The sequence below is a fragment of the Fundulus heteroclitus genome, chromosome 4 (genome assembly GCF_011125445.2).
Source record: "Fundulus heteroclitus isolate FHET01 chromosome 4, MU-UCD_Fhet_4.1, whole genome shotgun sequence".
NCBI classification, from domain to species: domain Eukaryota; kingdom Metazoa; phylum Chordata; class Actinopteri; order Cyprinodontiformes; family Fundulidae; genus Fundulus; species Fundulus heteroclitus.
In genome coordinates, this window is record NC_046364.1 from 1,875,662 (window position 1) to 1,888,352 (window position 12,691).

The 12,691-nt window shown below is 40.2% G+C and overlaps 1 protein-coding gene across 15 annotated transcripts in view; it reads left to right on the forward strand.

The window, feature by feature from the left end:
- The window catches only part of ppfia1 (PTPRF interacting protein alpha 1), a 54,140-nt gene extending 41,789 nt beyond the window's left edge, over nt 1-12,351 (forward strand). For 4 of the 15 annotated variants that reach the window (XM_021324811.2, XM_021324815.2, XM_021324817.2 and 1 more), the window contains 7 exons: nt 2,035-2,061; nt 2,965-3,140; nt 4,014-4,111; nt 4,831-5,006; nt 8,701-8,769; nt 8,848-9,016; nt 11,107-12,351. In XM_021324811.2, the coding sequence (XP_021180486.2) occupies nt 2,035-2,061; nt 2,965-3,140; nt 4,014-4,111; nt 4,831-5,006; nt 8,701-8,769; nt 8,848-9,016; nt 11,107-11,168 (777 nt within the window). In that variant the 3' untranslated portion in view covers nt 11,169-12,351. Of the gene's footprint in view, nt 1-2,034; nt 2,062-2,964; nt 3,141-4,013; nt 4,112-4,830; nt 5,007-8,700; nt 8,770-8,847; nt 9,017-9,221; nt 9,287-11,084 lie in introns of all 15 variants that reach the window. The other 11 variants (XM_012879172.3, XM_021324812.2, XM_021324816.2 and 8 more) reach the window with 6 other exon arrangements.
- Nucleotides 12,352-12,691: the final 340 nt, after the last annotated feature.

Below are 12,691 nucleotides of genomic sequence, written 5' to 3' on the forward strand. Positions count from 1 at the left end.
GTTAACAACTAACGTAGTGCTGCTGCTTATTTAGGAGTTACTAAGATCTTCCTTCCACTCAGATTTCCCTTAATATGACAGATTATAGTTTTATACGAGCAGCCATCTTTTGACAGAAACATCTTTTAATGTTTCTGTCTCTACCGTGTAAATTTATACACGGTTATATTTTGAAGTATCTCTTCCTTCCTACTTCTACATTGAATGAGAATCTCTTTAAAATGTAGATGTGCCAGAGTTTAGAATATTTTTTTATTAAATTTTCTTACATTTGGGATCTGCTTCTGATCCATTCATGGGGTCCATCTAGCTACAAGAATAAAGCAGCATCTGTGTTTCAGGGATGGACTCAGGAAGCTGGATTTTTGCTTCCAACAGAAAAACTTTTGGTGATTTGCGACAATCAAACCAAATTATGTTTCTGTAGGACATCTGGAAATGACCATAAAGCCGTTTATTTGTTGAAAACATGTTGTACTGCGCTTTAGTCTTTATACAGGGTTCCCACGGGTCCTTGAAATCCTTGAAAGTTTGTGAATCTGAAAAAATAAATTCAAGGCACTTGAAAGTTCTTGAGAACAGCCAAAAAAAACATCTTGTCCTTGAAAGTCCTTGAATTTTTTTGTGGGGTTGAAAGTTCACACGGGTGACGACTCGTGTCATTATTTTACTACCACACAATCTTTTAAAATTATGTTGATTCCGCAGACTTTTAATTTGCAAAAGTACGTTCGCTCTTCTTCGTTAGTTGCTAGGCTACGGTTTACGCAGTGTTGCTAACTCAGCAACTTTGTCGCTATATTTAGCGACTTTTTAGAGTCAAAGTCAAAAACTAGCTTAATCAAAGATGAAAGTAAGTGAAACAAATTGATATAATTCTGAACATCTCAATGCTGCACTTTTTTCCATTAAATTCCATGAAACGGTAGGCTAATGTACATCTTATATGTAATGTAGTATGGCATAGCCATGTACTGTGGATATAAATGTAGGCTATGAATATGATCAATATCAATGTAGGCTATAAATTAAGTCCACTTTCTTGCATTGCTTCTGACCCAACAACTTCTATGCCGTTTAGTCTTTTATTGAATTTGCATTGTATTAAAATATGATAACCTATTCAGCGGTCACAGTAGGTAAATGCCGCCATGTGTGGTCCTTGAATTTGAGGAAATTGGTCCTGGAAAGTCCTTGAAAGGTCCTTGAATTTGATGTTCACCAAGGTGTGGGAACCCTGTTTATAATAATCCAGTTTAAACAGAAGTGATCATTCTCATATTAAACATTCTCAGTATTTTGAAGTAATCAGGGCACCAGGTGCAACAACAGTAAAGAACACATTTATCCTGTGATCCCCCCCCCCCCCAATCACATGATCACATGACTGCGGCTCCAGTCATGACTGAAAGCAGAGGGCACAGAAAGTTAGTTAAGTTCAATAAATCACACTTTAATGTCTGAGAGACAGAACATTTTCCATAATCAGATCAGAACCCAGTAAAATGTTAAAAGGTGTAAGAATTTTGATAGAAATCATTTATTTTAAATATAAAATTCAGTAAAATGTCTTATGGATGATCATTTATAAAGGTAATTAAAGATGGTAGCAACAAGAGGCAGAACAGGTGAGTTTTTTACGAGCAACTGAAGTGATGAGATCCTTCAAAAAATAGATTAGTCAGCTGTTAATAGTTAGTTTCACTGTAACAAACCCGTGTGTGTCGTGTCTGAAAGGGCTTTATTTCCCTGAGATTATTATAATGCAACAGTTTAAAAACATGAACTATGCCTGAACATTTAAAATCAGAGCGAACATCAGGTTTGAATTAAATAAATCCGTCGCTGGTTTTTGTCTCCTGTGTGTTTTCTGTTTGCTGCTTTACGACTAAATCTTTCACTTATTTGTTTTTTTTGCCTGTGTGTGTTTTAACATTTTTCACGTGAAGCTGCTCTAACTCGGCACCGCCGCCTCACTAACCCCACGCCTTTCTGTTCTTCTCACCATGCTCACTCTAACCACGCTAACACCAGGAGGATGACGAGGGCAGCTGGGCCCAGGTTTGCACACATTCCCCACAAATCCTGTTTTACCACCGCCTGCTTTAAACCTGCAGCTTCGGCTCATTTATGCAGCAGAATCTGGTTTTTAGTGTCGTCTGAATCACTTAAGAAAGTAGACGGTTAAATCAGAAATAAGAAAGCAGCAACCAGGAAGTAACCAGTTTGTGTACGACTTAATTCTGCAGCTTTATTACTGACAATAATAATGTTACATATATAATATTTGCTGAATTACATCTGATTAGAATATATAATATATATATTACATACATTGGTCATTTGCTTATTGTTATTTATCCATTAAAAGGACTCAATAGAAAATAATATTGTGGACAATAAACTAATTATAGACCAAACCAAGTTAGGAAAGGTCAGTTTTTAACTCCAAGAAAAGAGTCAAGATCCCAGATTTGTTTTAAACCACATTTAAATAGAGATTAGATGCAAGTTCAGAAGTTTTAATACAGTAACTCATAAAAACAGACTAAGTTTATTTTCTGTACATTTCTTGTTGTTTTGAGGCGTTTTGTTGATCAGACTTTTAACTGCTGAAGGTTTCAAGGCAGATATTTTATCGTTTTTTTTCCTCTCATTGTCGCAGAGACACAGTGCAGTTCTATAGATATATAAAATGATAAAACATTTAACTTAATACATTCAATAAAAGGACACATTTGTCCTATTTTGCCGTCATGAGACCTCCAGGATCATCCAAAGCTGAAGCTTTTATCTTGATATCTGATTTAACTCTATGGTGCATTTATTTATGTATTTATTTTGTCTTTGAGTTTTTGTTTTTTTTGGTTATGAAATGAACCAGAACCTCGGTGGAATATTTAATTTCCTGCGAACGTCTGGACCTCCTGAGGACCAACTGAACCGTTTGTTCTGGGCTTGCAGACGTTGGCGTATGGAGACATGAACCACGAGTGGATCGGTAACGAGTGGCTGCCCAGCCTGGGTCTGCCGCAGTACCGCTCCTACTTCATGGAGTCCCTGGTGGACGCCCGGATGCTCGACCACCTGACCAAGAAGGACCTGAGAGGACAGCTGAAGATGGTGGACAGCTTCCACAGGTCTGCAGAGATCAAGTCTCTGATGCTCGTCTTCTGTGTCCTAAACCTCTCTGCATAACGTTAAAAACATTAATATAGTCACTTCCCTTTATTCAGGTTATGAACCTGCTGCATGTTTTAAAGAATTAAACAGAAAAAGTGCAGCTTAAAGTTTAAAACGTTGTTGAATACAATATTAACCTGATTATGTTCCGACAGACCCAGGAAAAATGTTTAACTACATATTAATCTCCCTCCTGTTGTCTAAACTAGGGCTGAGCAATATATCGACATTTTGAAAAAAGATTTTTATTTTTAAAGAAATGAGACTTTTTTTATTTTATATCAAGATGGTCTATAACGAGATATAATTGTGTTTATGTGCTCCTGAACGCTATTTTTCAGCTTGTTTTTCATTCATATACAGCAGTATGTTTAAAAGAAAACATGCCTGTGAGACATTTGGATGAAGCTTTGATTCAGAGATGCCTTTTTATAACTTATAAAAAGAAACTTATATCCAGATAAATATCGTATATCGGCATTCAGCCTAAAAATATCGAGATATTATTTTTGGTCCATATCGCCCAGCAATAAGGCTTAAAAATCTGGAACAGGCCAGAGAATTATAACTTCAACATTTAAACAAGAGTTACATAAATTAACATTTAGTAAAATATCTTTATTCACATGAGGAGCAGGAAAGTTAAAGTGAAAAACTGTCCAACTAGCTGCTGTTATATTTCTGTCTCCCGTAGAGGACGTTTGTTTTTTAAGGGGATTTTACTTTAATAATTGGGACAAGTTTAGTTATTTTATCAATAAATACTGTTTTCATATATCTGTCTATAAATCTAAACGTCAGACAACAGCCAGAGTGTGTTTGACCAACAGGAACAGCTTCCAGTGTGGCGTGATGTGTCTGCGGAGGCTGAACTATGACAGGAAGGAGCTGGAGAGGAGGAGGGAGGAGTCCCTGCTGGAGCTCCGAGGTAAGCAGCACCTCCTGCTGGTGGCCCTCTGACACTGCAGCCTGCCAGCTGTTTGCCACAACAAGCTAAAAGTGCATAAACCTATTATTTTTTAGACTTTTCTGTAACATATTGTCCTTCAGCTTTAGAGGTGACAGCATTTCCGCCATGTTATAAGTTTTAAAGCAAGTCTTCATGACTCTGTAGAAACTTATCAGAGTTTCCCATCAGCCGGTAACTAGTCTGAGCAAACCAGCCTGAAAATGACGCTTGCAAGCTGAATTTGGTGCATCTCTAACGTATTCATGGAATTTTTTGTAAACATAAAACTTAATTATTGTTTTCAGCTTTGGACGTCAGAGAAAACGGGCTGCAGGTGGTTAAGAAGTAACAGGAAAACGTTATTTTTTTTTTCTTAAAACTATTAAACCTTGTTCCACCACATAGAACATCCAGGTTCTAGAAGTGATGACAAACTAGGAAAAAAGGCTCTTTAGACGTTCAAATAATGCAGGCATGAACATAAACTAATGCACCAACAGCCAGATATAAGAGCTGCGTTTAGTTTATTTTAAACAGTAGAGCCTTTCAGATCTACATGTGACCCTCAGGTTAAGCTCATACGTCCCCCTGGTGGTACTCCTACCACAGGTTGAGAACCCTTTCTCATCCTCCAGAACCAAACCGAGGGTCCGCCGGCTCCTGATTGTGATGTCGCTGTGTTTGTCGTGTCTCTCCAGACGTGCTGGTGTGGACGAACGAGCGCGTGATCGGCTGGGTTCAGGCCATCGGCCTCAAGGAGTACAGCAGCAACCTTTACGAGAGCGGCGTCCACGGAGCGCTGCTCGCCCTGGACGAAACCTTCGACCACAACTCGCTGGCCCTGCTGCTGCAGATCCCCACGCAGAACACGCAGGTGGGAGGGGCTTCCTCCGGAGAGGGGGCGTGGCCTCGCTGCGCACTTTGAGATAATCTGAGAGCAATTATCTCAGTGTTTAGTGGTCAGGAAGAGAAGATGTGAGATTAGGAGCTGCCTGTTTGTGTAACCTTTGAACCCTGGTTCCCCTGGAGAGGAACTCCCAGATCAGGAGCGTCTCACGGTAAACAAACCTCTGATCTGAAGGAAGACCCTCCAGGACACAGTCCTATATTTCTGTAAAATTAATCCTCTGCTTCACACTGCAAAAGCTAAACTAAATGTCAAATTTAGTTGATATTGTTTCTTCATTTGAGCAGGTATATGAGATTATTCGCCAATGGAATAAGATTCTTGCACTTAACATAACAACAATTCATCTCCATCTTATTTCAAGTGCAGGATGTCTAATGATCTAATTCTAGGGGTAAAAACACTCAAATAATCTTATTTAGCTGCCTAAATCAAGGACAAATATACAAATTTCAAGAAAATTTTACTTACTTTTACTCTGTTTTTGCAGTGCACAACGATTCCACTGTAATTCTAGACGCTCCATTAGATATTTTATACTCTAATAGAAACACCAGAGCTTAGCGTTGTGAGGTAGAGCTGCTGTTTCCTGACTGACTAGTACAGCAAACCTTAAGCCACACATCCACATTTAGCTCCTTCCACCTTCCAATCAACCCTGATCAGCCTCCAGGTCCCACAGCAGGATGCTGCCTCCACCACGTTTCACCGTGGGGGGGGGGGGTGATCTAGATCTCTGCAGCTCCTCCAGAGTTACCGTGCACCGCTGGTTAAATCGCTCCTCGCCTGGTCATGTCTCAGCCCTGCAGTTCTGGTTGTACTGCTGGAACCCTGTCGGGATCCAGGGTAGATTTCCAGGGAAGTTTTGCTCCCTGCTTCGTTTCCACTGCAGGAACCGAAGCTAAATCAGATAAAAGTGGGTGGAAAATGACCCCAGGATCCGCTCTGGTAGGAAGGTAGGACTTTCAGCTGGACCTGAACTGAAGGTGGAGCGTTGTACCGAGAGGACGCACCTTTAGTTTCAGACCCCTCCCAGTTCATCCCCCCACCTGCAGCGTTATGGGTTTTATTTTAGCATTCAGCCCCACTCACACATCAGAATATCAGCTCTTTACTGAGTTTCCATTCAAACACGTCCCGTTCTTCTGTTTAGATGACAAATACCTGCTTTTTCTCAACTAACTCCACATAAAAATATGGATATAGTCTAGGGCTGAACGATTTTGTAAAATAATCTACGGTAATTGCGATTTTTTTTTTTTCTTAATATTGTGATTTAATGCGATTTTTTTTCTTTTCTTTTTTTTTTTTCCAGTTTAATTTATCATGTGTTTCAAAATATATACAAACAACAAATCAATTTGTTTCCTCGCCGTGTGGATTAGTTGCTAAAAGACCCACAGCATCTAAACTCAGAGCAGAAATGATGGCGTTCTGCCTACAATATATTTCAACCAAAATTGCAATTTTGACTTTTCTCCGCATTAACCACAAGCAACAGAAATGGCCTCTAAATGAAGATGTTTGTAAACAAAGACTATTTTAAATATGAACTTTTAATGTTTCTATTGATCAGAATATTCTTCAAGAGAACAGCTTTTAATTTAATTGGACATCAATCCTTGTTGAACATAAAGTGCAACCAACAAGCAAGTCTATGTATTAAACTGATTTACCTGTACTTAATGCTATGTATGATTATATAAACTCTAAAATAAGTAACAAAGTTAGATTATCTCACTGCTGCAACTGTCTTCCTTTCCATGTGGAGGCAAACCCACTTTAAACATTTTACCAACACCTAATGGACGCGTCTAATTCCCTAATTGTTACATAGCCAAAAATTGCAGACCTCTGCGATTTGGAAATTGCGTTATTTTAAATTACGATTATATTGAAAATGCGATTAATTGTTCAGCCCTAATATAGTCACCTTAATGTCTGCTTTTTACACTTTCTGAATCAAACTGGGTTTTTAGTTTATCATTAAAGGTGCAGCTGGCTTGTTTTTTTTTAGAGATAATTGATGCGGCTCAGCTGATGGAACAGGTCGGGGAACCCTGCGAGTATTTTCCCTGTTTATTTTTGGAAAACAAGTGAAAGCCCTTATTTGTTTATTGGCAGTGTGTGGTTAGAGCTGAGGTTTGTAGTTTGCATATTTAAAGCTTGAAACATCTGCTGATGGACGATGTACAGCAGCGGTTCCCAATCTTTTGTAGCTGGGCACCTTTCTGTGTCCCAGCCGGGTTGATGGACCTCCAACCTTCAAAAAACACAAATGCAACAAGCTTTTTTTATAGCCGTATTAAAGGCGGCATGATTAATCATGCTCAAATGACCAGAACACGCATAGCAGAAGAAAATTGAAACATAATTTGAATTAAATTGCAATAAAGTTACAAACAACATCCACAACAGGATTCTGAGGGTTTTTAGATGCATCTGTGGCTCAGCGAGAGTAAGAGACGTTAAGATCGGTCAAACCTCCACAACCTGAAACCAGAAATGTTTCGGGGGGGGGCAGATGGAGCCACCTAAACTCTTGGGGTGGCACTGAAACTAAAAGCCATGATTTTAGTATTTTATTCTACTGTTGTAGTAAAGCCACCTGTAGAAAACTATCATAAAGACTTAAGTAAACGCCTACTAATATGATTTGGTTTTTAATGTTTTTTTTTTTAATTTTTAATGTTCCTAATGATCTAATGTGCATATGCCAATAAGAGTACAGTTAACATTTTGAGTTTCCTTTTTATTGTGAAATTATATTTAGAATAAGGTGTACATTTATTCATTTATTTGAAAACAAAACATGTAGCAGCTTCTAAATCTGAGTCTGACTCACAATTTACGCCGCAAAATAGAAACATGAAGTTTAACAATAACAGGGCGACGGCCTCCATAAAGCTGTTATTAATCAGAGAAATAAAAAGTTACCTCCAGCAGGTAAACACGCCCATAGCAACACACCTCAGCCTCACCGCCGGTTTCCCCTTTTCCTCACTGCAAAAAGGGAACTAAAAGTAGGTAAAATCCTCTTGAAAATAGCGTATTTTTCATTGATTTGAGCCGATAAATCAGTCTATTTGCCAATAGAATAAGATTTTTGCACTTAAATTAAGAACAATTCATCTCCATCTTATTTCAAGTGCAGGATGTCTAATTATCTTATCTTAGGGGTAGAAATTTTCATTATATTGGCAAATAGTCTTATTTAGCTGCTCAAATCAAGGAAAAATATAAAAATTTTAAGAATATTTTACTTACTTTTAGTTCCCTTTTTGCAATGCTGTCTCCATAAACGGCACAATGCGTAGAAGAAGACAACTTCTATGTTTCATCTTATAATGAAGTGTAGAAGAAGATTTCTTCTACATAAATGCATTTTTGTGTGAATACATTTTTATTTATTTATTAAATTTACAGTTTTTGATTTTAATTTTTACAACGGAAATGTTTATTTACACGTCTTTATTGTGTGAAGAAGCTGAAGTGACATTACATTTTTCATCTGGCGTATCCCACGGATGTACAGGAACCCTTTAGGTTCCACAAACTCTGTTTTCCTCAAGGTTTCATGTTCAACACAGAGAAATGAGGTCTGGAAGTTCAAATCAGAGCGAGGCTCTCAGACTAAACAGATTTCATGTGACTTTTGCAGGCCAGAGCAGCTCTGGAGCGAGAATACAGCAGCCTGATGGCCATCGGTGCCGACAGGAGAATAGAGGAGGTGAGGAACCAGCGCCTGGACACACGGCCTGAATGAGGACGTAGGATCCGCTTCACCTTCCTCTCTTTCTTCTTCCAGGACGACGATAAGAACTTCCGCCGAGCGCCGTCATGGAGGAAGAAGTTCCGACCCAAAGACATGAGGGGGATGTCGCTGGGTGCGTCGGATACGCTGCCGGCTAACTTCAGAGTGACGGGCAGCAGCGCGGCGTCGCCCTCCACGCAGCCAAAGAGAAGCCCGATGGACGGTAAGCAGCAGGAGCCGAACCGCTACCCGCATGTTTTCTGTCTTTACCTCCTTTGACTCGGGTCAAATCTGCGTGGAGAGCCTCTCTCAGCTCAGACGACCCGTCTTAATGCTCCCTGAACGGCTTTGCTGATCTGCTGCTGATTCTGACGCTCTTTGACTAACGGCATGTCTTTGCATGCGGTTTCCCCGACGCGGCGACGCAGGAGCTCAGTGTATACAGAGGCTGGACACGGCCACAGTCAGGACCTACTCTTGTTAACACACAACGGTAAGGTCACACACGGCAGCTGTGGTGGAAGAGTCAGGCGGAGCAGGAGAACGTACGGAGCTCAGTTAGCGCCACCAGTTCAGTCCCAAGAACCGCAAACCGTTCCTGAGCCCAGAATTAAGCTCTTAAAACAATAAAGTTGGTATTTTCCCTGCTGTAGAGAGCCAGACCATAATATAACTTCATAATGAAGTTTATGCAGGTGGACCTGAACCGTATCCATCAGAACCCCAACATGTCTTCATTGTCACCAGCAGAGGGCGCTGCCTATATTTAGAACTGAGAAAAGCTGCAGTTTTAACTAGGAAAATTAGATTAAGACAGAAATAGTTAACCCTAATAAATATGTGCTATATTAATATTTAAACAGGTATTCATGATATTTAGTTACAGCTGTCAGGTGTAACATTATGACCCTAGACTGGAGAAGAGAGCAGCGCTCATTGTCTCGTTATCACATCATCTCAAGTCTCTTTCCAGAGTCAGCTTCCATCAGATCCTCCAGGTTGGTGAGAAAGTTTCCTCTCTAAGGAAACCCAGCAGGTTGCATCAAGTCTCTCCAAGCAGCATTCACTCCTCCTGAAAGAGCGTAGAGCCACAGTGGACAGTCGTCTGCATTGTTGATGGCTTTGCAGCAATCCCTCATACTGAGCATGCATGAAGCGACAGTGGAGAGGAAAACTCCCCTTTAACAGGGAGGAGAACCTCCAGCAGAACCAGAACCAGGCTCAGTGTGAACGCTCATCTGCCTCCACCCACTGGGGCTTAGAGAAGACAGAGCAGAGACACAGAAAGCTCAGAAGCTCACATTGACCCAGGAGTACTTTCTATGTTAGAGAAGACAGAGCAGAGACACAGAAAGCTCAGAAGCTCACATTGACCCAGGAGTACTTTCTATGTTAGAGAAGACAGAGCAGAGACACAGAAAGCTCAGAAGCTCACATTGACCCAGGAGTACTTTCTATGTTAGAGAAGACAGAGCAGAGACACAGAAAGCACAGAAGCTCACATTGACCCAGGAGTACTTTCTATGTTAGATGGTAATAGAGGATGATCTGCCTCCCCTGATGATGTCACAGCTAACAGAACGCCAGACCAGGTGTACCTTCTATGATGAAAAAAATGACAGAACAAAAAGTTAAAAAGATGAAAAAACGACAAACGGTGCAGATTGGAGAGCAGTAGGAGAACTCAGCAAGTGAACCCTTTGTTTGTTAGAAGCAAGAAAAATGTAAGGATTTCAGGTCAAAAACTTTTTATTAATCCTCAAAGGGAATCAAACTTTCCTGTACCTTCTAGTGGCATCCTTACCTCAACGGATCAGGGCTGTTTGAAAGGTGGTCATAATGTTATGCCTGATCAGTCGATCTCTGGTCACGACCCAATCAGCTGTTAGAGGTTCTGTGGTCCAGGATCAGTTTGCATGGTACATGGGAAGAATATGGGTAAAACTTTACTAAGTTTTACTGTTAGAATAAATAAATAAAAATATTAATAAAAAATAATGAAGCGGTGGAAGAAATTTCTCTGACTTCCTGTTTTAGTTGATCTTGTCGGCACTGATGGAGCTCCGTAGGTTCTGCCTGTAGGACTCAGCAGAATGCTGCTTTCATGTGTTGGAGGTTCCTGCTTTAATAACACGTTCTACGCCTCTCCTCTCTTTTCCTCCTGTCTCCACCATCCATCCATCCATCCATCCATCCATCATCCATCCATCCATCCATCCATCATCCATCCATCCACCCCTCCCTCCCCCGCTTCTGTCCTGCTGTCACTGGTTTCTCTCCTCCCTTCTCAGTTTATCCTCATTATTTCTATAGGTAGCCGCTGGTCCGAGGATGAAGGGGAATTCCCTGCATTCAGAACCAGGATGATGAACTGAGACGACGCTAAAAAGGATGATTTTTATCGACAGAATAGAGACTTTACCGAGAGGAAACATTCTAGATTAATCTACGTTTTTATGATATTTATGTCAACCAAGGGGGAGTTATGATTTGGAGTTATTTAACCTCTTTCCTCCTCCTGTCCCCGTAATCAGCCCACTTTATAAAAAATGTTTGTCTGTAACTGAATGTTTCTATCGTCTGGAGTTTGTATATTTCTACCAAAAGACGTTTTATCTAATCTTTTTGATAATCCTGATTATTGACCAGATGTATGTTTTCCTTCTCTAATCATTGGATTTATTCTTAAGTGACTTTAATATGACATAACTTAATTCATATCCTTTTTCCCTTTTGTCAGCTTCTGACCTGTGAGTTTGTGTAAAAGCGGCTCGTAGTTGAACAGACGTGTGAATATCAGATTAACTGTTAAACAAACTCTTGAGTCGTCCATCGCCTCCAACCAAACCGCAGGCCACGAATATCACGAGAAACCGAGTGTTTCTGCTTTTATTTTCATATCTAATACCAAAATATCTGAACCTCCAGAGTTAAAGCCATAAAACAGTAGCAGGAGAAGCGATGTGAAGGCTGCTTTCAGTGAAATCAGACCTCCAGGTTTCCCTCACACGCCTTTCCCTTTAAGAACAGCCCACCTTCCTCCCCTCCGCAGCGCCGGAGTCTGAAGGCGGCGACTCCTTTTACGGACCAAGTTCACCGAGGCCTCAGCTGATCCCCGCTGCCATCACTACTCACCCTCCAAGGCGGTGCGATCCACCCATTAAGCTTTTTTAACATCACTTTGTACTAAGATTTTATAGCAAGCCTTATTGTTTACCTCCTTTCCTGTCTCTCTTATTTATTATCGGTTGTCCCTTCGGAGCTAAAGCTCCTCTTCGTTCCTCAGAAACGGGTTCTGACGTTCGTCTTCACGGAGAACGAGAAGAACCGACGGTTTCTTTTCCGTGTAGCTTATGCAGAAACTTTTTATTTTGTCCTTGTGATTTTAGTCATTTATGCACAAAGCAAATCATGTTGCTGTTTTTATTCCTGCTTCTCCTGTTGGATCTTCTGTTCTTGTAACAATGATGTACAGTCTGAGTACTTATGAGCTATTTTTATCACAGTATTATTTATTGCTTACTTTCAATAAAATGCTGAAGCGTATTTTCCACTGCAGACCAGAAGCCTGAGGTTCTGTCTTTTATGGTTTCCTGTCACGTTTGTTGCCTCGTCGGTTCCAGGATCTCAGACGTTGCCGTCAGCTCATCATGTTGCATGAAGATAAAACTCATTTTTGGCCTTTTTAATTTATTTATTCCAGCCGTTTTCAACATGCAATCTCAATGAGTTTTAAAAGCATTTACTAGATACACAAGTTTGCATCTGGAGACTGTTTCTAAGTCCACAGGTAGGGCTAAGCGATAAATCGATTTAATCGATTAATTCAAATTTACAATTCTTTAAGATTTCGTTTTTGGAAAATCTGGATTTTATTTTGCCAATACACTCATTGGGT